The sequence below is a fragment of the Panthera onca genome, chromosome A1 (assembly GCF_046562875.1).
Source record: "Panthera onca isolate mPanOnc1 chromosome A1, mPanOnc1 haplotype 2, whole genome shotgun sequence".
Classification (NCBI taxonomy): domain Eukaryota; kingdom Metazoa; phylum Chordata; class Mammalia; order Carnivora; family Felidae; genus Panthera; species Panthera onca.
The window spans coordinates 25968151-25993154 of NC_138339.1; the positions used below are offsets into that span (position 1 = coordinate 25968151).

The following is a 25004-nucleotide window of genomic DNA, read 5'->3' on the forward strand; positions in this document are numbered from 1 at the left end:
AAAAAAAAGGAGGGAAAATTCTGTATCAGATGAAAAACTTACATTGAGATTATGAGACTATTAAATCTAAGCATTAGCCCCCCAAACTGTTATCCTGTAATACTGAACCAATCTTACATGTTCACCCCCTATGTAGACAAAGTGGATACTCACTGCAGGCCCCTGTGGCTGAGGAGGCATGCCTGGTCGGACTCCCAGAAGGCCTAATGGGCCTGGGGGACCGTGAGGATAGCCTCCATCAGGCATTCGGCGGCGATCATCCCAATGGTGTTGTTCTTCCTCCATTCTTCTCCAGTACATGTCCTCTTCGTAACGTCTGAAAATACAGAATAATGCTACAAGCCTGAGAGAAATACACCCCAATAACTTACATCAATAATGACAAAAAGCACAATTAAAAAAAACCTTCCCAAATCAGCCTACCTAATGCCTTTTTTCCACTACTGTATCTAATGTCCTTCATTTGCTTTCATCTATAAGTAAGGAGGCAAATATAAGTGAAGAGGTGAGAAAACAAAGAGAAAAGCAACACAAAATTTCATAGCCTGATGTCAAAGTTGAGGGAGCAAACACCAGAAACCTCAGAGTTCCTTCCAATCTCTCCCTCTTTAAGGGGAAGATGGTAAACTTAAATGCCTACCTCAAATGGCCAGACCAGTAACATGTGTGAAAGACTGGAAGCACACATTCAAGAATTTTCTCTCTCTTATTTTCTCCTTAGAATCTCTTTTATTAATGTTTATTTATTTATTTTTAAGAGAGAGAGAGAGAGAGAGAGAGAGAGAGCACGAATGGGAGAGGGACGGAGAGAGAGGGAAACACAGAATCTGAAGCAGCCTCCAGGCTCTGAGCTGTCAGCATGAAGACCAATGCGAGGCTCGAACTCAAGAACTGTGAGATCATGACCTCAGCCGAAGTCGGATGCTTACCTACTGAGCCACCCAGGCGCCCCTGGAGAGAATCTCCTAAGACTATTTTTAATCTCCCCATTTATGATACAGGCAGAGACAAAGACATCTGTACACTATGAGGAAAAACAACAGTGCAAGACAGTGATAAATGGCAACTCACATTCTGTCTCATTTTGGGGGATATATTAACAGTGGAGAGGACTACGGTAAAGTAGAAAGCACATGTTCTGGCTAGACAGAACAGCTGCCACCCAGCCTCTATTAATTATTGCTATAAGGGAATAAAGATTGCAATCCCCAAATCATCAAGATTTTATTAACAGCTTTCAGTATCTTTAATGTTGGTTCAGATTAAAAATACCATGTATACCAAATAAAACACCCATGGGCTGAACTTGGGACTGCAGGCAGCTAGTGTATAACCTCTGCTTTAATGGTCCTCTTCAGAATCTAACTTCTTTTTTGAGAGGCAACTGGGTGGCTCAGTTGGTTAAGCAACCAACTCTGGCTCAGGTCATGATCTCACAGTTTTGTGAGTTTGAGTCCCACATTGGACTCTATGCTTGTCAGCGCACAGCCTCTATTCTTCTTACTCTCTACCTCTCCCCAGTTCTCTCTCACAAAAATAAACAAACATTAAAAAAAAAAAAAAAAGAAAATTCTGATAGCAATAAGGTTTTGGTAGATAAATTTATTTAATATAAAACATTAAGGAAGAAGTATGCTTCTCAAGTAGCTCTGCAAAAATTACCAATTTCCTCAGGTGGGGAATAAGCTGTGCTTTTTAGGTCATCTGACTTAGAAGTATAGAAACATACTTCTCTATTATTTAGGTCTTGGAAGAAAAATGAATCACAACAAGCTGAAGGCTCTGGAAAACCACGTACATACCAATTTTGAATAGTTTTTTGTTATTGCTGAAGAGAAACATTTAAGTTATATAAGGGCAGGGATTTTTTATCCACTGTTTACCAATCCATACTCAGTGCCTAACACACTATGTGCAATTTCCTAGCATATCGTAGGTGCTTAATAAACATTTATATGCAAAGGAGGAAAAGCTGCGTAATCTAAGTACAAAGAATTTCTTTTTTTTTTTTTTTAACGTTTATTTTTATTTTTGAGACAGAGAGAGACAGAGCATGAATGGGGGAGGGTCAGAGAGAGGGAGACACAGAATCCGAAACAGGCTCCAGGCTCCGAGCTGTCAGCACAGAGCCCGACGCGGGGCTTGAACTCACGGACCGTGAGATCATGACCTGAGCCGAAGTCGGCCGCTCAACCGACTGAGCCACCCAGGCGCCCCACAAAGAATTTCTAATACATTACAAAGGCAGATTATTCACTAAAAAATGAGAATGATATATTTAAATATATTTAAAAGCCTGGGTGGCTCAGTTGGTTAAGCCTCTGACTTAAGCTCAGGTCATGATCTCACAGTTCATGGAGTTCGAGCCCCCGGTCGGGCTCTATGCTGACAGCTCAGAGCCTGGAGCCTACTTCGGATTCAGAGTCTCCCTCTCTCTCTGCCCCTTCCCTGCTCGCACATGCTCACGCTCTCTCTCTCAAAAAATAAACATTAAAAAAAAACAACAACACTTTTTTAAAATAAAAACTAAAAACACATAACAGCAAAAACTAAAGGTCACATGCTAATAATAGGCTATTACAATATAGTAATCTATAGAAATCAACAACAGGTAAATAAAAAAATAAAAAGGGAATAGGTAATTACCACAGAAAAAATACAAGTCCTCGAACAGGAAATAAAATTCAATTTGTGGGGTGCCTGGGTGGCTCAGTTGGTTAAGAGTCCGACTTCAGCTCAGGTCATGATCTCAAGGTTCATGAATTCGGGCCCCACTGTCGGGCTCTGTGCTGACAGGAGTCTGTTTTGGATTCTGTTTCCCTCTCTCTCTGCCTCTACCCCGGCCCCGCTTGTGCTCAGTCTCTCACTCTCTCAAAAATTAACAAACATTAAAAAAAATTTTTTTTAATTCAATTTGTGAAATAACAAGTGTTGGCAAGGATGTAGAGAAAGGATGTAGAGAAAAGGAAACCCCTGTATACTGTTGGTGGGAATGTAAATTGGTATAGCTACTGTGGAAAAGGTATGCAGGTTCCTCAAAAAGTTAAAACAGAAATACCTTATGATCCAATAATGCCACTACTTGGTATCTACCCAAAGAAAATAAAAACACTAATTTGAAAAGATAATGCATCCCTATGCTTATTGCAGCATTATTTTTAACAGCCAAGATATGGAATCAACCTACGTGTCCACTGATACACAAATAGGTAAGGGAGGTTTGGCACACACATGCAAAATATTATGCAGCCATAAAAAAGGATAAGATAGTGCTATTGCAACATGGATGGATCTAGAAGGTATTATACTAAGTGAAAAATCAGACTGAAAAAGACAAAATACCCTACGATTTCACTCATGTGGAATCTAAATAAAGACAAATGAAAAAACAAACAAAAAGCTAATTCAGACGTATAAATATAGAGAACTGATTTTTGCCAGAGGGGAAGGGAATGGGGAAATAGGCAAAATGGGTATAGGGAAGTGGGAGATACAGGCTTCCAGTTATGAAATGAGTTAAGTCACAGGAATAAAAGGCACAGCTTAAACCACTGGAATTATACTACTCAGTATAGGCAAAAGGTACAGGTCTCCTTCAAACAAGTATTTCTGTTTCTGGGATTTTATTATTAGCAACCAATCATGGTTTATGCAATAATACAACCTCAAAGATTGTCAATGTAATGATTAAAGACACAATGGAAACAATGTAAATATCTAACAACATGAGAAAAGTTATAAAGAAAATTACACATCTATATGAGAATACTATGCTGCCCCGAAAATAAAGATATAGCTTCATTTTTTAAAAAGTTGACATATAAATGAAAAAAGTAGGTTATAAAAGTGATACATTGTGGTTCTGTTCCTGTTTTCCGAAATTGTATTTTAAAACTTGTACACAAAAACTCCTAGCAACAGTATTCATGATAGCCCCAAAGCAGAAACAACACAAATGTCTATCAATTGATAAATGTTACACCTCCATATAATGGAATATTATTCAGCCATGAAAGGAACAAAGTACTGACACATGCTATAACATGGATGAACCTTGAAAACATTGTGCTAACCAAAAGTAGGCAGACAAAACAGTCCACATATCGTATGATTCCATTTATATGAAATCTCCAGAGTAAGTCTATAGACAAAGTATATTGTGGTTGCCTGGGGGTAAAGGCTGGAATTCCGGGGAAAATAGGGAGTGACTGCTAACGGGTTTTGTGGTTTCTTTTGGGGGTGATAAAAATGTCCTAAAATTGATTGTGGTGATGGTTGCACAACTCTGTGAACATTACTTAAAAAACACTGAATTGTACTATTTAATTTTTTCGAGTAAGCTCTACACCCAATGTGCGGCTTGACCTCATGACCCCAAAATCAAGAGTCACATGCTCTACTAACTGAGCCAGCCAGGCGCCCCTGAACTGCATTATTTAAAGATATGTCAGTTATACTAATAAAACCAAACATTTATATATCTCCAGAAGATGAATTTTCTCCTTTCTCCTTCCCTGTAGCCTCTAAAGCTTTTTAAATAGAAATTTCTTTGAAACAAACAAACCCACACTTTATTTATGTCTAGAATCTACCAAATCTTATACTCAGGATATTTTTATTATGTAACCAAATGTTCTGTTTTGTTTTAAACAGAGGCCATTTACTTATAATATTAAATATAATAATTAAACTTATAATATTACTTATAATATTAAACTACTTTGGGGCACCTGGTTGGCTCAATCAGTAAAGCATGTGACTCTTGATTGTGGGGTTGTGAGTTTAAACTCCATGCTGGGTGTAGAGTTTATTTTAAAAAAGAAATCTATAAATATATATATATAATATTAAACTATTTCTTCACATATTTAATATATATAAGGTACCACTTACCACATAATTCCTAATACCAAGGCCACGGTCAAATACTAGAATAGTCAATAAGTTAATTTTAATGCATTTCTTTCCTAGACCTAGGATCTTCCTGAAAAGTGAAAATTAAAAGTGCATTAAACAAATCTGGATTGCTTTGAATGGGAGTCACATACTCAGAATAGCTGTTTTTTAGAAAGGCTGAACCACTCACTATCATGTTACTAGAAGTTAAAGATATTACCTCATTTCCATTCTCCAACGTTCTTCTTCTTCTCGTCTTCGCCAATACTCCTCTTTCTGCATTTGCTTCCTCATTTTCTCTTCTTGAATCTTCCTGGCTCGAATACTGGGCTTTACTTCTACTTGTAAATCTGGATTTACTTTTTTCTGTTAAAAAAGACATTTAAAAAATTAGCAGCCCCTCTAACAATCTACACATATTATTGAATCATACAATCATACATATTCTTTCATCATAGAGGCTTTCAGTTTCAAATTTCCTATTATAAGAGTAAGATCAGTAAATAAGTTGTATTAAAGATTCAGAATACATTAATAAACACTCGTTTTCCCCTCCCACACCCCCAAATTCTTACTTGTCCAAACTTATGACGACATACTTCTTATATAAAAAGTACATAACTTAGTGCTAACCAACTGAAGAAATCTTTAGGGAACTAATGGCTATTTAATTTTCCCTTACTTGTTTGTGAGTAGATGATTCTAAACGTTTGAGTGTTGGGGTTAGAAAAACAACTATTTTAATTTTCACCACCTCTGTGTTTAGAAGGGAAAACATGAATCTAGTGCATCAGTCTAGCCTAATTAAAAACTTTAGGGGGCGCCTCGGTGGCTCAATCAGTTGAACATCTGACTTTGACTCAGGTCATGATCTCACAGTTCGGTTGATGAGTTCGAGCCTGCATCATGCTTGCTACTGTCAGCTTGGAGCCCGCTTTGGATCCTCTGATCCCTTCTCTGTCTGCCCCTCACCTACCTATGCTCTCTCTCAAAAATAAATAAAAATATTAAGCAAAACTTTAAATAGATGATTTGTATTTAACTTAACACTTAACAAGTTTTCAATGCAGAATTTCTCATCTCAAAATTCATCTTAATGAGAATTCTACCAAGACAGAGAAGGTAAATGAAGACCTGATACTTCTTTCAAAACACTTTATGTGAAGCAATTATCTGTATTTACATATTACTGGATCCAAGCAACGTTACAAGTCACTCAAAGTGATGAAATATGGTTATACTGTTCTTACCTAAGTATAACAAACTAATCAGTAAAAACAAACATCTGAATCTAACTGAGACATGACATGCTGTTAAAATCGAAGTTCACAAACTGTGTGCATTATGTTTAGATGCTTTGTTTTCCACATAGAATGTTCCAAGCTGTGTTTAAAAAAAAAAAAAGTTGAAATCTTACTCACTTTATATTGAAGTCTGTGTCTTCGCCCTTTTAAGTGCATCTCCTTAGCATTGGGATCATTAAAACTGCACTCACATAATTTACAATGGAATCGGATTACTTTTCCTTCATCATTTCGTACCTTGACACAGGGAGAAAAAAAAAACAACAAAAACCCAAGAATCATAACAGGTATGCTACAGTTGAAGATTTCATTCACGAACCTTCACAGATTCTGTGATAAGAAAATGTTGTAAACAATTAAGAGTTTGAAGTAGGGGAAAAATAAGAGACAACGTCTATAATTTTTTGAAAGGATAACCTATAGAAATGAATTGTTAAAATTCTTAACTGTAAGATGCAAGATGTGTTAGCATGTATTTGCTTTTGATATTAACTTTAATTTCAGCACTTTTATCCATGTGCAAACATTTAGATTTAAATGCAATTGGCTAGGGGTGCCTGGGTGGCTCAGTCAGTTAAGCGTCCAACTCTGATTTCAGCTCAGGTCATGCTCACAGTTGTGAGTGAGATCAAGCCCTGCCTTGGGCTCTGCACTGGGCATGGAGTCTGATTATGACTCCCTCCCTTCCTCCCCCACTTGCACTTTCTCTCTCTCATGAAAATAATGAGTAAATTTAAAAAAGGAAAAAAGTGTCATTGGATAATATTTCTCTAAGGTGTCCTGGCATGTATATTTCTTTAGATAACCAAATCTTACTCTCTTAAGATCTGTACTTTTAAAATTGTGATCTACTTATAAACTACACATTCCAGTTTTCTATCTGGTGAACAAAGAAGACAACAGAATACATAATTTTTTTTGATGGGAGAAAAAAAAATGAACAAATATTTACCAAAAACCTACAACATGCTAGGCACTATTCTAGGTACTTTATTTAATCTTCACAACTTTGGAAATATCCAAGTTTTACTGATGTAGACACTGAAGCTCAGAGAACTGACATATGTTCTACAACACAGTGAAAGTAAAGAGTAGTGCTATACCACTCTATGTTGGGCCTTTTGCTAACAGCAAATATTTATTAGACCCTCTGACTTTCCCTCTTTCCTCAATTTCCTGAGTTTAGCTATAAAACCGGAAGCTTTCTTACCAGCTTGAGAAACCAAATAAACACCCTCTGTTAAATCAGCACCTTTAATTTTACACGTGAAACTACATGACTGTTCAAAAAGAAATACTGGCTCTCTCTGTCAATATCTTCACTGCTCACAATTTTTTTTTTTTACTCTTATTTGCAGGACACTTGGAAGGATACAAGAATGCCTACCAAACAAATGGAACGTTACCTTCTATCACAGTGATGGTGTTGGAAGGGAAAGAGAGAAGTTAAAAAAATCATGGTATCACTTAGGCAAGCTTCAAGGGCATGTTTTTTAAAAACCTTTAACAACAATACCTACCATATTATATTCCTTAATCAGTAACCTAAATCTAATTTTAGACTTAAAGCATGCCTGCAACAAAGTGACACACTTCTCTCCTATATCTAATCTCACAGGAACGGTATTCTCAAATCAATACCTCTTCCACATAGTCATGCCCTACTGGCTGCACATCGCTCTGCAAAGCAGCAAGAGATGCAGGTGTGACTGGTTCTGACACGGTGTCCGGCTTTACTTCTGGAATCTGTACAGAGGTGACAGGAGTGCTTTTAACACATTCAGTTCCTTTTAAGTCTTCTGTTTTATTTCCTGTTGATTGCAACTTATTCCCACCTGGAAGAACATAAAAGAATTACAGTAATTTTAACTTTCTTTTTGTGTAAATGTATAATCTGATACAGGAAAAATTTCAGATAAAGTTCTTATTTTTTCTACCGATAGTCAAACTCCTGGTGACATCCATCAGAATTTTGAAGAACATATAAACCATTTGGCCTTTTTATCCTATTAATGAAATAAATACACGTCTGGATTTTGCCCTTCTCCACCACCCAAGGATCCTCTCCATCCCCACCAGGACTCTACTAACATCAAGTACCTAAAAGTGAACAGCAAGTACCTAAAAAGGTAGGGTCTAAACCTAATTCACGTTTGTAACCCCAGTTCCCTCCCAACTGGGTAATGCCCTAAGTTCTGGTGATATAAGAGTAAGACTGTGTAGCTGCCTTTGAGGTGCCAACAATTTAAGAGAAGATACAAATAATTACAATACAATGTGGTAACTGCTATAGTAAGTAGAAATACATTATGGGAATGTTTAAAAAAAAAAAGCCACTCCCCTCTAACATGATTCAGTTAGGAAAGGCTTCACCAAGGGTGTGTCCCTTGAGCTGGGCTTTGAAAGAAGAGTAACAAGCATGAACTTGGCCAGGTAGAAAGAAGAGAATGATGTTTAAATAGAACACCACGTACAACAACACAAAGTTTAAAAGACTATGGTAAACTCAAGGAAGACATCAGCATCAATTACTAGACAGACAGCGGTGATGACCTATGAGGCAGGGGTCAGAATGTGAAGACTGTGGGATGACATAAATAAGGAATATAACTTTTTCTGATATGCCAGAAGGTCAGTGAAAATTTTTAAGCAGGAAACTAACACAACTTGACACATATTTTAACAAAATAACTTTGACAAGCATTGGAGACTGGACGCAATCAGAGACAAAGCTCTGAAGAATAGACTTTGAAGGCCTAAAAACAAGGCAGTAGCTATGAAGAAAAACTGACATTTTTTGTAGAGATACTGTGGTGACAGAAATAAAAGAACTATGTACACAACTGAAGGAGGCAATAAACAAGCGGAAATAACGTGAGTGAAGTTTTCCATGTGAAAAAAGCAGCAAACTGAACAGATTATTTCATGGTATTCTTGTGACAGAATGAGACACTGGTTGGCCATAGAGAGCCACACAGATAATGACCAGGTAATTCCTACAAATAGCTCTAAAAGGTGGGAGTTTTGAGTTTGCCCAAAAGATTTCAAAGTTCCTGTATAATGGAGTGAATGAGACAACTTGAGAACACTGGGTGACTAGAGAGGAGAGCCAGAATCACAATCTTAGGAGCACCGCCATTTAATGAACTTGAAGGCAGGAGAACCGATAGAGACACCTGAGAAAGAGGTGGGTGGACATAGGAGAGACTTTAACGCTCTAAGATATAGCAGTCAACTGAGCAAATATTACACAGGTCAACAAGTTGAGACTGAAAACTAGCCACTAGATTTGGCAATTAGGTCTTTAGTGACTTCTGAAAGTGGTTTTAGAAGAATAGAGTGGAAACACTAAAACAGACTAAGGACTAGAAAAAAAGCATAGAAGTAGAGAAAGTAAGAATTAGGTTGCAGCTTGAGAAGATTATAGTAATAAGACAATATATATATTTTTTTAAGACTACAGAAGACACAGGGAAACCTGTATGACTATAAGGAAGAAACCATTAGAAGATTGAGGATTGCTTAAAAATTCAAGAGAAAAGAACAGGTATGTGATTAAAGAAGGTCCCAGAGAAGAAAGGAGGAGATGGATACAAGAGCGTAAAGCAGATGGGTTAGTTCTGGAATGGAGAAGAAACATCACTTTGACAGAGTTAGGAGGAACACAGAGAATCTTCAGTACTTGCCAACAAAGTTTATTTTGGGTGTAGAGGTTTTCTTGGCAGCCATATTTGTAGGCACTGCTGATACTTTAGTGTTGGATGTGCTATTAAGAGACGAGTTTCCTGTAGTTGTAAGACCTTTCACTGAAGAAGTTGCAATTGATGAAGTATTCACAGTACAATTGCTTGCTGCAATGCTTGAGGGAGAGGCAGTTGGTTTTGAAGCAGACACAGCTGTTGAAGAAGTAGCTTGGCTAACAACGTTTGGTTCTGTTGAAGGAATGGGTTTACCAAGTTTTGTGTGTAATTTAACCACCTACAAAATAAAAGCACATTTATTTGTCAGGAAACTCAAAAAGTGTAGATTTTTGAGTTTGTCTAAAAGATTTTATACAATGAAAATCTGAACTATATTTTTGTATTTTTATACACAAAACTCATCACTTTCAAAACAATCTCTGTGATGCAGATTTCGATACATATTCCATCTAGCACTAGGTGAGGAAACCAAGGCAGAGGAAGATGAAATCAACTTGGCTACATGCACACCAACCTAGATTTAAGTATGACAAGAAGAGGCAAATAATCATACAACAAATTTCCAATTGGCAGAATAAATGATCGAGTTCAATTTAAAGAAAAAAGGTCTACAGTCTTTCTCTCGTTAAGCAATGAGTATCTGATATTACTTTTATATATATTAACATATAAACAAGGCATGTAATCCACTCAGTTTTTAAGTTTTGAAGTCACCTATACTTAAACCCTCCATTGAAAAAGTAAAAGAAAAGAGAGTAAGACATAAGGGTGTGTGGGGAAAAAACACCTACTTTCTGATGCTTAGCACCACGAATGTGGGCAGCATATGCATCTGCTCCTGTACAAGACACATCGCAGAGCTCACAACGTAGCTGATTTTGAGTCCCACGAGTAGAGTTGTTGCTGCTGCTGGTATTTTGTGAGGCTTTCAATGCGGCTTCTTTTTTTTTATGTTTCTGTCCTTCTAAATGTTCTTTATAAGTCTGTTTCAAACAAAAAGGATAAATTTTGCTTTGCTAATTTTCTATCTATAACCATTTAAAATATTCAATTCTCAAATCTCTAATACTCATTTAAGAATGAGTACTAAACAACTGTAAAAGCAATTACAGCATGTGGGATTCCGTATCTATTTATCTATCTGTATTTATCTGTGGTTCTCTGCACTTTGTTTACCAAGAATACATTTATCTAACACTGATTTACAAAGGCCTTTCATACTTAGCCACATTATCAATAGAAGGTACATCACTTTCAGTTTTAAGAATCTGCATCTTTTACTGCTTATGTATAATCATGGACAGAGTGATCGTTCCACAAATTATTTTCATTATAGAATTAAGATGGGGGGGCTGTATCTACATCATGAAAAAAAAATTATGGAACGGTAACAAGACTCTTTACAAACAGGTATGTCTATTTATAAAACTGACTTTTCTACTTAGAATGCATTTTCACATAGAATCCATGCCATCCCGAACAAAAGCCTATTTAAAATAGGTAACAGCCAAAATTGTATATATTTGCAAGGAAAAAGTTATTGTAATTCTAACCAACAAAATAGTGAAATTGTGTATAAAAAATTGTCTGGAATCAGATGATCAAAGAAGGCAGATTTGTGAAGAAGGCAGAAGTGAAGAGGCTACTAAGGACTACTGTTTGCTTTGTCTTGAGTGGGGCCAAAAGTTCCTCTTTCATGTTTTATTTTTAAAATTGTTTTTAAGACAGATGTATAATTAGCAAAAAATTGTATTTTCATCATAGAATCACAGAGGTGGATGGGACTTTAAAGATAACCTAAAACAGTGATTTTCTAGTTTTTAAAAAAGAGAATCCTTTCTCCAAGTGAAATCTTATACAGAAGTAGAGAAAGTTGTTCTGTTTTTGAAACAGAAGAGGGAGACCTAAGACCCAGCCATTTGATTCTTCTCGTTATCTGCAGTGGCCTGAACTGGCTCCATGAAGCACTCTGAGGCTCAATTATTTAGGGCACGTCCTTATCACAGAAGTGAGGAAACAAAAGCCCAAAGAAGTAAAGGCCTTCAACTTGCCCAAAGCCACACAATGGTGGAGCCAGGACTGGGAACCATGGCCCCTTAAATCTGAACCCACTTATTCTCCCTCCTTATGTCTACACCTAGACTCTAACTTACAATATCAGTGATATTTTTCCCTAAGGCTCATCAGCCCCTTAAGGCACTGCCCTCTGACCTGCTTGGCCTGTTCTTTCAGAACAATCTAGACAATGGTCAGCCTTATATATACTCATTAAAATGCTGCTTTTCACCTGTCATCCTACAGCTATGTTCTATCCTTTTATATGTACATCACATATTCAAAACATCTCTTAGGCCACTCATAGCATCATCTCCTCTAAACAGCCATCGTGGAGTAGGATATCCTCCTTCCATGTTTAATCCTGGGCCAACACCAACATTCCCACCTGTTCCCTCTCCCCTAGCCATGTAATCACAATGAAACTGTTTCCTATCACACTCAAAATAGAGAGAAAAAAGGTTTTACATAACTAGTCACATATATTAAATATTCCACAATTATTTCCTAATTTGGTGTAACACAGGAAATACTGACAATTTAAAATAATCTTAAAAAATAGGTATTTAAAAGTAGAACTTATCTAGTATTAACAAGAATGTACACAGGTGGGGCAGGAGTGGAAAACAACGTAACTGAAAGAAACTACTACAGAGTCAAAGTTTGTTCCTTTCCAATAAGCCTTTTATCTGCCAAACTGCTTATCAAAATTTTATATAAAAACACACTCTTAAATATTAACAAGTTATGTTGGGATAAGAGTTGAACATACTAGATTTTATAAACACTCATGCCTAAATCACACATTTTAAACTGCAGCAATCAGGAAAAAAACAAAATGGGGGTTGGGGGGGGCATAAAGATTTTACTTTATGCTTTACTATACTTTATGCTTTACTTTATGCTTCTTTAGTTGATATTTCTGAAAAAGACACTTCCCCACATCTTTCTTGTTTCCAAAGTTCCTATTCCCTCATGGAAGATATTATATAGCAATAGTAATATTCTACAAAGCATATACAAAAATCAGTCTTATTAGAAATGTTACCCTGCAAACTACAGATTAGAAAAAAATTTATTTTAAGAATTTTTAAAATTCAGAAAGACAATTTTCTTCTGCTATTTATATGCTCCAAAAAAGTAGCACACTTGACAAAGTCCTCTCATCTTTAATGCAAGTATGTAAAGCTGAATTCTCTCTATGGTCATCCTTTTTCAGGTGTAAAATTCTATCCATACACTCAAAATGGACCTCAAAGAAAAGCTAAGGAAATCAAGAGCCAACTGTGTTAAGCAAGCTGTGGATGCTAAAAGAGAAATAAAAATTCAATCTTACCCCCAACCCCAATTAATCTGAGTGTAAGGCTTCTAAGTTAAATTTAAGTTTTACTTTAAAGAGCAAAGTATCTTTACGGAAAAAAGTACAATTTGCCCATTTTTCATTAACATTCATAATCATTTTTAAAATTTCTTCTTACTAGAATTCTTATGTGTCAGTACAAATACTTCCTTGAAAATGACTGTTTAGGAAAATACGTATGTGTTAGCTAAAAGCTAACAGGAAAGAAAATGTAAACCTTCTCTGTAAGCGTAAGAGTTAGAATATCAACCATACTTAACTATCAAAAATACCCATTGAAGACTCATGGTAAAACATACAACGTTAAGTACCTGTGGTCCAGCACAGCTGATCTTACAAACATCACAATAGTGAATCTGGGGTGGTTTGGGAGGCTGTTTTGGTTTCAGTTGTTTATTTTGGAATGGTGCTTTTTTAGTAAAGGTGGTCCCTGTCCAGGCAGCTGTTGCAGCAGCAGCTGCTGCTGCGGCCGCCGCCTGCTTCTGTTGCTGCTGCTGCTGTTGGTAGTAGGAGGATGCAGCTGAATACACTGCTGCTTCATAACCTGAATAAGACGTACCTTACAAATAAAATCAAACAAAGATTATGTTAAATAATTACAAAAGGCCAAGTTAAATGTCATGAATTTAAATTCAATAAATTCCGCCAATATAGGTAGGTTTACGTGTGCATATTTACAAATATGTATCTCACAAAACCTGGAAAAATCTTTATCTTCCTTTTATAGAAGTCAATCAAGTTTTTAACTCAACACATGCCAGGCGTTACAGAGGCATAGAAAAAGTTTAAGATTTGGTTTTTGCCTTCAAAAACATATAGTTCAGTTGGTGGGCTACAACAGAGTGATAAAGTTACATGGTCACGGAATCTGTTAATATTTCTCCCAAAAGAATTCCTCTGAATACAATTTGGGAAGGGTTGAATTTGAGGAAGAGTCTGAACTAAGATACTAATAGGAAAAAAAGAAACTCATGAAAGTAAGATTTTTATATACTTGATGGCTAAGAGAATAGAAGAAATAAAAGAACAGAAAACACACCAAGATTTTGAAACCCACTGATTGACTGATGGGCTGTGCAACTGATAAAACCAAGTGGCTGACAGAAGCTGGTTTGGAGAAGTAAGGTGAATAAACCCTAGCAGAAGTTTGTGATATGGAACCAGAGTTTAGATGAATATACAGGACAACAGACGGAAGATTTTGGACTTAAGGACCAAATACACTGTTTTTCATCCTCCAAAAGAGACAAAAGCACTATATTTTCTGGTTGAACGTATGGATTCTATCCATGTCCATTGTTCAAAGTCTAATGAATAAGCACACGAAGCTTGTTACTGACATAAACATAATACATATACACGTTGTTTATGTTCAGTGATTTATAGACCTAAAAATCTATAAAAGTTTTAAATTTGACAAAGCTGCTGTATAAAATGACCTCAAAACTAGAAAACTTACCCCCTTTCTAAACTAAGATCTCTGGAAATTTGGTGGACTCCCTATTTACCCCATTACAGTAAGACTTCTTTTTTCTCTGAAGTGGAAATGAGTGGAAAAAGAGTCATGTAAGGCTCAAGAAAAAGATTCCTGGTTGCCAGGATGGCACAGAAGAACTACTTGAGGAAAACTGAACTTTTGATGTCTCAAATGCAGACTGCTTTATTGAAGAAAAAAAAAAAATAAGACTTTTGACCCACTAGCTCCAAGGCATCTACATGCAGGGAAGAAAACATTAATTAGAAAGGTGAGGATTTTAAGATGCATGGGAAATCAGAATCATGGCATCTGAAACTGGAAATATCTAGAAAAGAGACCAAATAACTTGCATGAAAAGGCTTCCTAGAGTTTTATTGTCAGGTTATTAAATTACATAAATGCTTCTAAAGATAGAAAGTGTAGTAGGGGTGCCTGGGTGGCTTTAGTCAGTTGAGCATCTGACTTCGGCTCAGGTCATGATCTCACAGCTTGTGAGTTCGAGCCCCCCCGTCGGGCTCTGTGCTGACAGCTTGGAGCCTGGAGCCTTCTTCGGATTCTGTGTCTCCCTCTCTCTCTCTGCCCCTAACCCACTCACATTCTGTCTCTGTCAAAAATAAGTGAACATTAAAAAAAAAAGAAAGAAAGAAAGTGTAGTAAGAGAAGAAAACATCTAAAAATAAAAGTAGGGAGAAGTAGGTAGGTATATCAATACTAAGAATATGATCAGATAAAAAAAACAATTAGAAAACAACTGATGTAGGGGCGCATGGGCAGTTTCGTCAGTTAAGTGTGTGACTCTTGATTTCGGTTCAGGTCATGATCTCATAGTTCATGAGATCGAGCCCCGCGCCGGGCTTTGTGCTGACAGCTTGGAGCCTACTTGGGTCGGTCGCGCGCTCTCTCTCTCTCTCTCTCTCTCTCTCTCTCTCTCTCAAACATGCTCTCTCTCAGCTAACATGCTCTCTCTCTCTCTCTCCCTCATTTTTTAAAAAGAAAGAAAAAAGAGAACTGATGTAAATGACCAAGGGAAAACCTATATAGATCAATAAACTCTTTTCTGGTCAGTTTTACCAATGTCCTTTGTTATTTAAAAATGGGATAGAAGAGGGGCACCTGGGTGGCTCAGTCGGTTAAGTGTCTGACATCAGCTCAGGTCATGATCTCACAGTTGGTGAGTTTGAGACTCACGTCGGGCTCTGTACTAACAGCTCAGAATCTGGAACCTACTTCAGATTCTGTATCTCACCCTCTCTCTACCCCTCCCCAGCTTGCTCTCTATCTCTCTCTCAAAAAATAAATAAAAAACAATAAAAGAATTTTTTAGGAATGTGATAGAAAAATATAATTAAGTTCACAGCCAAGTATCTTCAAAATAATAGTTTAAATATCACTCTTAAAATCCATTAAATTGTCTAGTTAAAGCTACCTTTAGATTAAAACTGGCTAGGACCATGATTTTTGTATGAATCTTTATAATAGATATTTTCTAAATAACTAGCTGTTATATACAGAAACTGTAAAAATGCCACTTAAATGTAACCTCATGAATTATGTATCATAAAGTAAAAAACAGGGTAACAGCAACAGCATACTACAATGCTGGATGACCAGGACTTGCAGTTTTTTGCTTTTTTTTTTTTTTTTAATTGAGAATCCACAGTATGACAGGCAGTTTTCCAGACACAGTGAAGTCTCAAAACAGGTGTGTTAAGGCAAGTATCTCCTTATTTGACAGATGAGAAAACTGAGGCTAAGAGATTGTGAAATACTTTAAACACTGAGTTATCTAAGCCACAAAAATAACCAGGTTAAGCTTACTATTTACAAAATAATCTCCATCTGTACACATGTAGTCTAAAACTAATATAAGGCAAGCTTAACTATAGCTTACTACTTAATCTCCTATGAACACTTGCAAACAATCGTACATTTCTTGTAAAAGCACTGTAGAAAAACAAATATAAGGCTGCATCTTTAAGTAAAAGCTCAATTTTTGAGGGCTAAGACAGTTTCAATTAAAAAGTACTCTTATTTAAAATGCTTATCAATTAGTAAGTTAAATAAGCTGAAATTTTAAGTGTAAGATATCACAAACAAAAACATACCACTTCAGTAGAAAACTCAGCATGCTACAAGTCACCATTTAGTACATACCAATATTCTAGAACTCATCTTAATGACACCAAAAAAATAGCTAACCTAAATTGTAGCTGATATAAAACTGCATATACAGAACTTAGACACCCTAATAATGACTCTTCTGGATGACAATTTCACACTGTGTATTATTGCATTTTTTTCAAGTGCATACCCTTCGACACAACAGGAATTTCTAGGAATTTATCTTAGGAAAACAACGGACAACTACACAAATCTTTTCATACAAGGATTATTTAACTCAATGTCATTCTTAGCTTTTCCCTAATACGAAACCAAGCATCCCAAGACACAAACTCTAAAATCTATATAGTACATCCATACAACAAAATATCACGCACCCCTTAAAAACTACGTACTTCTAAACGTAGATTTTGATTTCTAAATACTATATCAGAAATCACAGCTCCTTTGTGAAATAGCTGATTGTGAGACTCGGGCAGGAAATGCTTTAAGTGTATGTATCAGCAATATCTTACTGTGCCAAAAACGAAATAGGGGCTCAAAGAATAACGATGCCAAGTCCAAAAGGCTCAGGAGCTAGTTTGAAATGGATCCCATTGGCCAAATTTGGGAAAATGTGTGCCTCAAAAAGAAAAAAGAGAATAATGGATTATACTACAATGAATAAAAAAGAATGAGTCCACAGTAATACTAAAAAAGAAGGAATAGGGGACTCTTCCTTAGAGAAGAGTGCTAAGAATCAATGTAAAAGGATTTTACATCCAACATCATTGACCTTGATTCAGTTAAGAGATTTTCAAAGGATCTAACACCATAGAGTGAAGAGTAGTTGGGTAATAGGCCCATAGATTACTCGGTTACTTACAAAGTGAAAAAGGTATCCTTAAAATGGAGAGATCTGATAGTCATTATACCTGGCTGGCATCACCAACACAGAATTTATAACATTACTTATGTGCTCTTGATATGATGAGATACAAAAGTTCACTTAGGTAGTTTTATTGACTAAAAAGCTGTCATAATCTAAGCATAAAGAAAGAAAAATCCAGATTGTGGGATATTCTATAGGACAACTGGCCTGAACTCTTCAAAAATGTCAAGGTTATGAGAGACAAGATAAAAATAGGAGATTATTCTACATTAAAGAAAACTGAAACTAACAAGGTATAACAACCAAGTACAATCCATGCTCCTTGATTAGAATCTGAATTTAAAACGAAGCACATGGGTGCCTGGGTGGCTCAGTTGGTTGAATGTCCAACTTCGGTTCAGGTCATGATCTCATGACTTCTGAGTTTGAGACCTGCGTCAGACTCTGTGCTGACAGTTCAGAGCCAGGAGCTTGCTTCGGATACAGTGTCTCCCTCTCTCCCTCCCCCTCCCCACCCAAATAAATAAACATTAAAACATTAATGTTAATTAAAACATTAAAGAAAAAAAGAAAGAAAGAATAACTTAAAAAAAAAAAATGGGGAGCCTGGGTGGCTCAGTCAGTTAAGCACCTGACTCTTGGTTTCGGCTCAAGTCATGATCTCCTAGTTCTTGAGCTGGAAACCTGCATCAGGCTCTGGCTAACACCACATAACCTGCTTGGGATCCTCTGTCTCCTTCTCTCTGCCCCTCCCCTGCTTGTGCACATTCTCTCAAAATAAACAAACATTAAATAAATAAATAGATAAGTAAATAAAGCAATAAAACAAAGTGCAAACACACCAAACACCTAGAAAGCCCAGCCATAAAAGACACTTGAGGACAATTAAAGAAATTAGATAATACCCATATTCAATTTCGTTTTATGATATTTGCATTTGGTTATGTAAAAGAATGCCCTTATTCTTAGGAAATACATGCTGAAAAATTCTAGGCAAAGCACCAGGTCATCTGCAACTTGTAAATATGCTGCTGAACCATTTGAAAATGTGTTTTGATAAAGCAAATATGATAAAATATTAATTGATAAATCTAGTTAAATGGTATATAGTACACTTGTACTATTTTTTCAACTTTTCTGCAAAATTAAAATTTTCTAAAATAAAAAGTTGGGGAAAAACAAATCAAAAGGATGATATATTTTAATTTAATGACATGAAAGAACATTCACAATGAGAAAAAAGCCAATTAACAAAATAATATGCATTAGACAAATTCCTTTTTATAAAAAAAAGGTATATACTGTATATGTATATTCCCATGAAGAAAAGACAGACATGCACCAAAATGTTAATGGCAGGAAGTATCTAGGAGTAGATGTCCAATGATTTAATTTTTTCTCCTTTTTTATCTATAGTTTCTAGTTTTAAATGTATTTACATGTATTATTCATGTAATATAGCAGTAAATAAAAACAATTAACTTCATCCTGTGTAAGATTTTTTCAAGCAACTGAGACAATGGAAGAGAGAAAAGAGAGGGAGGAGAACATGTAAGAGAGAAGCAACAATAGGAAAGAATACTATTGTACTCCTGATTTTGCTGAAGTTAATGTGGACATTTTAAAAATATGTGCCCAGGGGCACCTGGGTGGCTGGGTCAATTAAGTGTCCAACTCATGATTTCAGCTCAGGTCATGATCTCACAGTTTTGAGAGTGAGCCCTGCATTGGTCTCTGTGCTAGGCATGGAGCCTGCTTAAGATTCTCTCCACCCCCCCACTGCCCCTCCCCCACCACACACACACACCTTCTCTCTCAAAAAGAGAAAAACAAAACTTTAAAATGTGTCTAGTCAGATTCCACTGAAATAATTCCATACGCAGTTATAACTTATTAATCAGAGATAAAGAGAGGCAGAAAAGTTGTATCTTGGCAATCCTAGGAATCACAGACCTAGGAATAATAACATTTCCTCACTCCTAATTCATTTCTGCATGGTTGCCACAGTTAACTTAAAACCTGCTCCTACTGCTCCTGTTCTTAAGATTTCCTCTTTGGCACCCTTTTGGCCCATAAGACTATAACAGAGCCTACAAGGCTTTTCACAATGACATTTCTAGCCTCATATCTTGAGATTTACCTCGTGTATCCTGTATTCCAGCCAGAAAAAAAAGGTTTTCCTAAATACTCCATGTCTGCCTAACTCACCATTATATCCCTAGCACCCAGCATAAGCATTTAATTTTGCATAGGGTAAGAGATTAAAAAAAAAAAACAAAAAAACAAAAAACTCTGAAAAAAAATTTTTTTTTTTAAATTCTGTAGTTAGTCTTCTAACACCAAGCTACAACAAAGTATCAAGAAGAACTAAAATTGCCCATATTGCTTTAAATCCTCCATGGAACAAGATGGGGGGTATTAAGAAATAAACTGCAGAACAAAACAAACCATACAGTAATGCAAGGTTACAGATCTACAAAAAAGCAACATGTCATTTTTTTTCCCCCAATACAAAAAGGTGGTTTTATTAAAGCACGGGGACAGGACCTGTGGGCAGAAAGAGCTGCCACAACATATGATTTTAATCACTGAAACAATGCAAAGTACCTCAGCTAGAAATGAGAAAAGCAGCGGACATAAGTAAGATTTTAGTGATTATATTTCTCTCACTATAATGATTACTTAAGGAAACACATACTTTCCTTAATAAGATAATAAAAAAAATATATGATTATTTAAGGAAAATAAAGCTACTCTGTCCTTCTAAGAGACATGTGTTACAGAACAATCTTATGGATGTTTACAAAAGCTACCTAATATTTTCAAGATTACTTATTCCTGATAATAAAGATAAAGAAACAGCTCCCTGACACAGCTGAAATAAATACAATTTGTCAGTGGTAGTCCCTGAATGTCAACCTTAAGTTTTCAAATTCATTTGGAAAAGTCAGGAAAAAAAAAAAATAACCACGTAAAATACTAGGTGTTATTTTCTCTAACTGCAATGCTAGGCCCAGGACTCATGACTACCTTTCAAATGCCCAAAGAGCATTTTACATTGTTAAAATCTCCTAGCTTAAAAAAAATAAAAATAAAAAAAGAAACAAACAGTAACACTACCACCAACAAAAATACAACCTAGGGTACGGTCTATTTGTTACATTATGCACATATAACAACAACTATCAATTAATTCAATTCTGGCTACTGGGAGGAAGATCATTCCATAAAACAAGGTAGCTTCTAGTAACTTATTTGTTTACTCATTTAAACACAGCTTATCCATCTTACCAGAATAAGTAACTGCCGTGGTACTGTAAGTAGCACTCTGGGTATAAGATGGCACCACAGTAGCTGCAGCTGCTACTGGCTGTACGGTGGAAGATACAGGATAAATGGAGAAAGTAGTGGTAGCTGGACTTGGTGTGGCTGGTTTTATGGCTGTCACTTGTCGAGTCTGCTGGGCTTGTGTATACTGAGTTGCACCTTGGCTATAACCTGCTTTGGGGGCTAAAATGGGAAAGAGACATCAGAAAATTAGAAGGGTGTACCTTGATATTTTTTCTAATTTTCAAGGATATTGATAAACTAAGTATAAACATCAACTGTAAATTTGATGCTAGCAGCTTTTTCTTAGCACAAGGGTTGAAATTCTTACTACCAATTAAATAACACATCTATATAAATTCATCTAATATCCCATTCTCAGATGCTTTCTATATATTTCCAAAATGGCATTCTGTCCAAATTTACAACTAACTGAATAGCAGTACTACTTAAATAACGTTTTTAGAAAAGGTGTGTGTGGGGCGCCTGGGTGGCTTGGTCGGTTAAGCGTCCGACTTCGGCTCAGGTCATGATCTCGCGGCCCGTGAGTTCAAGCCCCGCGTCGGGCTCTGTGCTGACCACTCAGAGCCTGGAGCCTGTTTCAGATTCTGTGTCTCCCTCTCTCTCTGCCCCTCCCCTGTTCATGCTCTGTCTCTGTCTCAAAAATAAATAAACGTTAAAAAAAAAAAAAAAAAATTATTAGAAAAGGTGTGTGTGTGTGTGTGTGTGTGTGTGTGTATTTAGGCTAGTCAGTCTAATTTGAGCATTATGCTTAATATTAGGAATAGCGAGCCTCAAATACGTATTTCAATTCACAATAAAAATTTCATTGTTTAATTATGTCAACTTGTTCAAATATACTTAATCACATTTTTATTAATTCATCCATAGTGAACTTCAGTCTAATTTCAACTCATAAGGTAACACTGACTTAAATCTTCAAATGTCCAATAGCTTGAGTGCAATTGTTCTCAAATGGCTAATATTCAGGTTTCTGCTGCCTTCGACCATGTTCAAAATATTTATTTTGCTTTAAGAATCTTAGGAACCTTATGTTTTAAGGTTTTTTTAAACCGCATGCTTTAGGAATCTTAGGAACCTTATTATTAAGCCCTAAATTAATAATTAATCATTTATTAACAACCATTAAGGCATACAAGTCTAATTCCTGATAAAGGCCCAAATATCAGAGGGCCAGTACCCTATGCTTAGTTTAGTAAAGGCACCTTAAATAAACAGCAGTTCAGTTTATAAAACTGTTATCTACATGTAGTATGAAACTTGATCCACACAACACACAGATCAGGACATTTTACAAAAGGAAATTAATGTCCAAGAGCTAAATGACTTACAAGTCACATAGTCAATATCAGACCCAAGACTAAACCAAGGCTCTTCTGACTCTTAAATACAATCTAACTTTGATAATTAACTAGGAAGTTCACTACAGATCAGTGTACTCACAAATCATTAGAGAACAAACTATAAGAAAAATCAGTCATAACTATAAAAATATTTGTATACCACTTTTAAGAGACTCATAAAAATCTGAGAACTAGAAGTACCCTAGAGAGATCTGGATCAACTACCTCACTTACTAATAGAACAGAGACGAAAAGAGGTAAAAATCACTACCTACATTAGTGGTAAAGTCAGTACTAGAGGCTAGTCCTACTTTTTCCTAATCCAAGGTTCTACCCACACTCTCACAGTCCTTCAAAAACAATTAAAATAAATGAACTGTTTAGTTTTCTGAACTCAGCTGTTTTTAAAACTTTTCAATTCAATCTCTATTAAAAAAATCCATCTTCAGGGTGCCTGGGTGACTCAGTTAAGTGTCTGACTCTCCATTTCAGCTCAGGCCATGAGGTCACAGTTCTTGAGATCTAGCCCTGTGTGGGGCTCTGCACTGACAGCACAGAGGCTGCTTGGGATTCTCTCTCTCCCTCCCTCTCTGCTGTTCCCCCCAGTTGCACTCTCTCTCTCAAAATAAATTTAAAAACTTAAAAAGGTGGGGGGGGCCTCAAAGGGTCTCCACTGGTTACACAAAGGCAGGCAGCAATATGTTCTGAGCATCTCTAGTGAAGATAAGAATGTGGCCAGAAATTATCACCATAACTCCTTTTGTATAGCTTATTTCACAGCAGGAAGAGAACTGTAAGAAAAGGGCATGATTAGGATTTGTCCCCATGGCCTTCTCTCTTTGGTACTCAAAGGCATTACAACAGCAGAACAGAGAACAAGGCTAAAACCTGCTTCTTTTTAAGTAATGTAACACAATGAGCTTAGATGAACTCAAAAGGGTACCTTCATTAAACACAGTGAACAATTTATTTTAGTAGTTTTCAATGAAACTGTATGCTAATAAAACCCACCTGTCTGATAGTAGGTTTCAGCAACAGAAGGCTGAGGCTGGGCAGCAGCTGCTACGGCAGCAGCCGTTGCTGTTGGCTGTTGGTAGTACTGCTTACTATCATAAGCTACAGCAGGAGCGGTGGATCTTACATACGAGTACGAGTCCTAAAGAAAGGCAATAAAAGAAAGTCTTCCTGTAAGTGAAGTGGCAGGGAAAAAACCCAACTCTACTATATAAAAGTGTAATAAAGGAAAACAACTAACTACAGGCCTATGTATAAGAATCAAATTCAAAACAAAGGGCAATCATTTTGGACTTCAAATAAGGTCAAAACCATTTCAAGCAGCATGTTTAACTTTCACATCAGAAAAAAATCACTGAAGCATTTAAAAATAATGCCTATCTTTAAAAATGGATCTCATAGTAAAGACCTCCTGTGTGTTCTAAGCTTTGACTGCTCTGGCTTTCTTTTCATTCTTTACCACTATTAACAACATGATGAGTAGCAGCTTCTGGGTGGAGAGGAAAGGGGAACTCAGGTTCCAGGGAGAAAGAACACTGTATATAAGTCTCCAAAGCAGTGAAGATCAAGGTGAGCTGGGTGAACTCTGGCACTGCATAAAGTGAGGAGGGGGGATATGCAGGTGGAAAGGCTGAAAAAATAGGCAAGGCCCAGAAAATGATGGGTTGCATACACCCTATTAAAAACAATGGATTTATTATATTGTGTCTCTGGACATAATAAAAACAATCACACATGGCAAAAGGATTTCTGAGTTTAGTAACTTGCCCAATAGTAACAGAAAATACTAATGTTATGATTCACATGTCAATTCATTACTGAACAAAATAAATTTATATACTTTAGAAGGAATATAGGAAAACTAGGCAAAGTCCAGAAGGATCTGAGTTTAAAAACAGATCCTAGGGGGGGCGCCTGGGTGGCGCAGTCGGTTAAGCGTCCGACTTCAGCCAGGTCACGATCTCGCGGTCCGTGAGTTCGAGCCCCGCGTCAGGCTCTGGGCTGATGGCTCAGAGCCTGGAGCCTGTTTCCGATTCTGTGTCTCCCTCTCTCTCTGTCCCTCCCCCGTTCATGCTCTGTCTCTCTCTGTCCCAAAAATAAATAAACGTTGAAAAAAAAAAAATTTTAAAAAAAAAACAAAAACAAAAACAAAAAACAAAACAGATCCTAGGGGAGCTGGGGTGGCTTAGTCAGTTAAGCATTCAACTCAATTTTGGCTCAGGACATGATCTTGCATGAGTCTGAGCCCTGTGTAAGTCTCTGTGCTGACCCTGCTTGGGATTCTCTCTCTCTGTCCCTCCCCCACCCCCTCCCTCAAAACAAACATTTAAATCAATCAATCAATTAATAAATAAATAAATACAGATCCTAAAAGCAAACAAACAGAAAATGGGTTACTAAAACATGAGGACCAAATTTAGTAAGTAGTAATTTAGTGTCATAACAAACATAGTACTACTATAAAAGGGAATTAGATCTTTGGGTCCCCAAAAGACTGAACCAAAAGCAACTAA

The 25004-nt window shown here is 36.5% G+C and overlaps 1 protein-coding gene across 3 annotated transcripts in view; it reads right to left on the reverse strand.

Moving 5' to 3' along the window:
- The window catches only part of ZFR (zinc finger RNA binding protein), an 84649-nt gene that overhangs the window by 38714 nt on the left and 20931 nt on the right, over positions 1-25004 (reverse strand). For all 3 annotated transcript variants that reach the window (XM_078444674.2, XM_078444680.2, XM_078444681.2), the window contains 9 exons: positions 23488-23632; positions 21077-21295; positions 13628-13875; positions 10693-10884; positions 9887-10178; positions 7842-8035; positions 6318-6437; positions 5117-5262; positions 154-316 (listed from right to left, as the gene is read on the reverse strand). In XM_078444674.2, the coding sequence (XP_078300800.2) occupies positions 154-316; positions 5117-5262; positions 6318-6437; positions 7842-8035; positions 9887-10178; positions 10693-10884; positions 13628-13875; positions 21077-21295; positions 23488-23632 (1719 nt within the window). The remainder of the gene's footprint in view (positions 1-153; positions 317-5116; positions 5263-6317; positions 6438-7841; positions 8036-9886; positions 10179-10692; positions 10885-13627; positions 13876-21076; positions 21296-23487; positions 23633-25004) is intronic.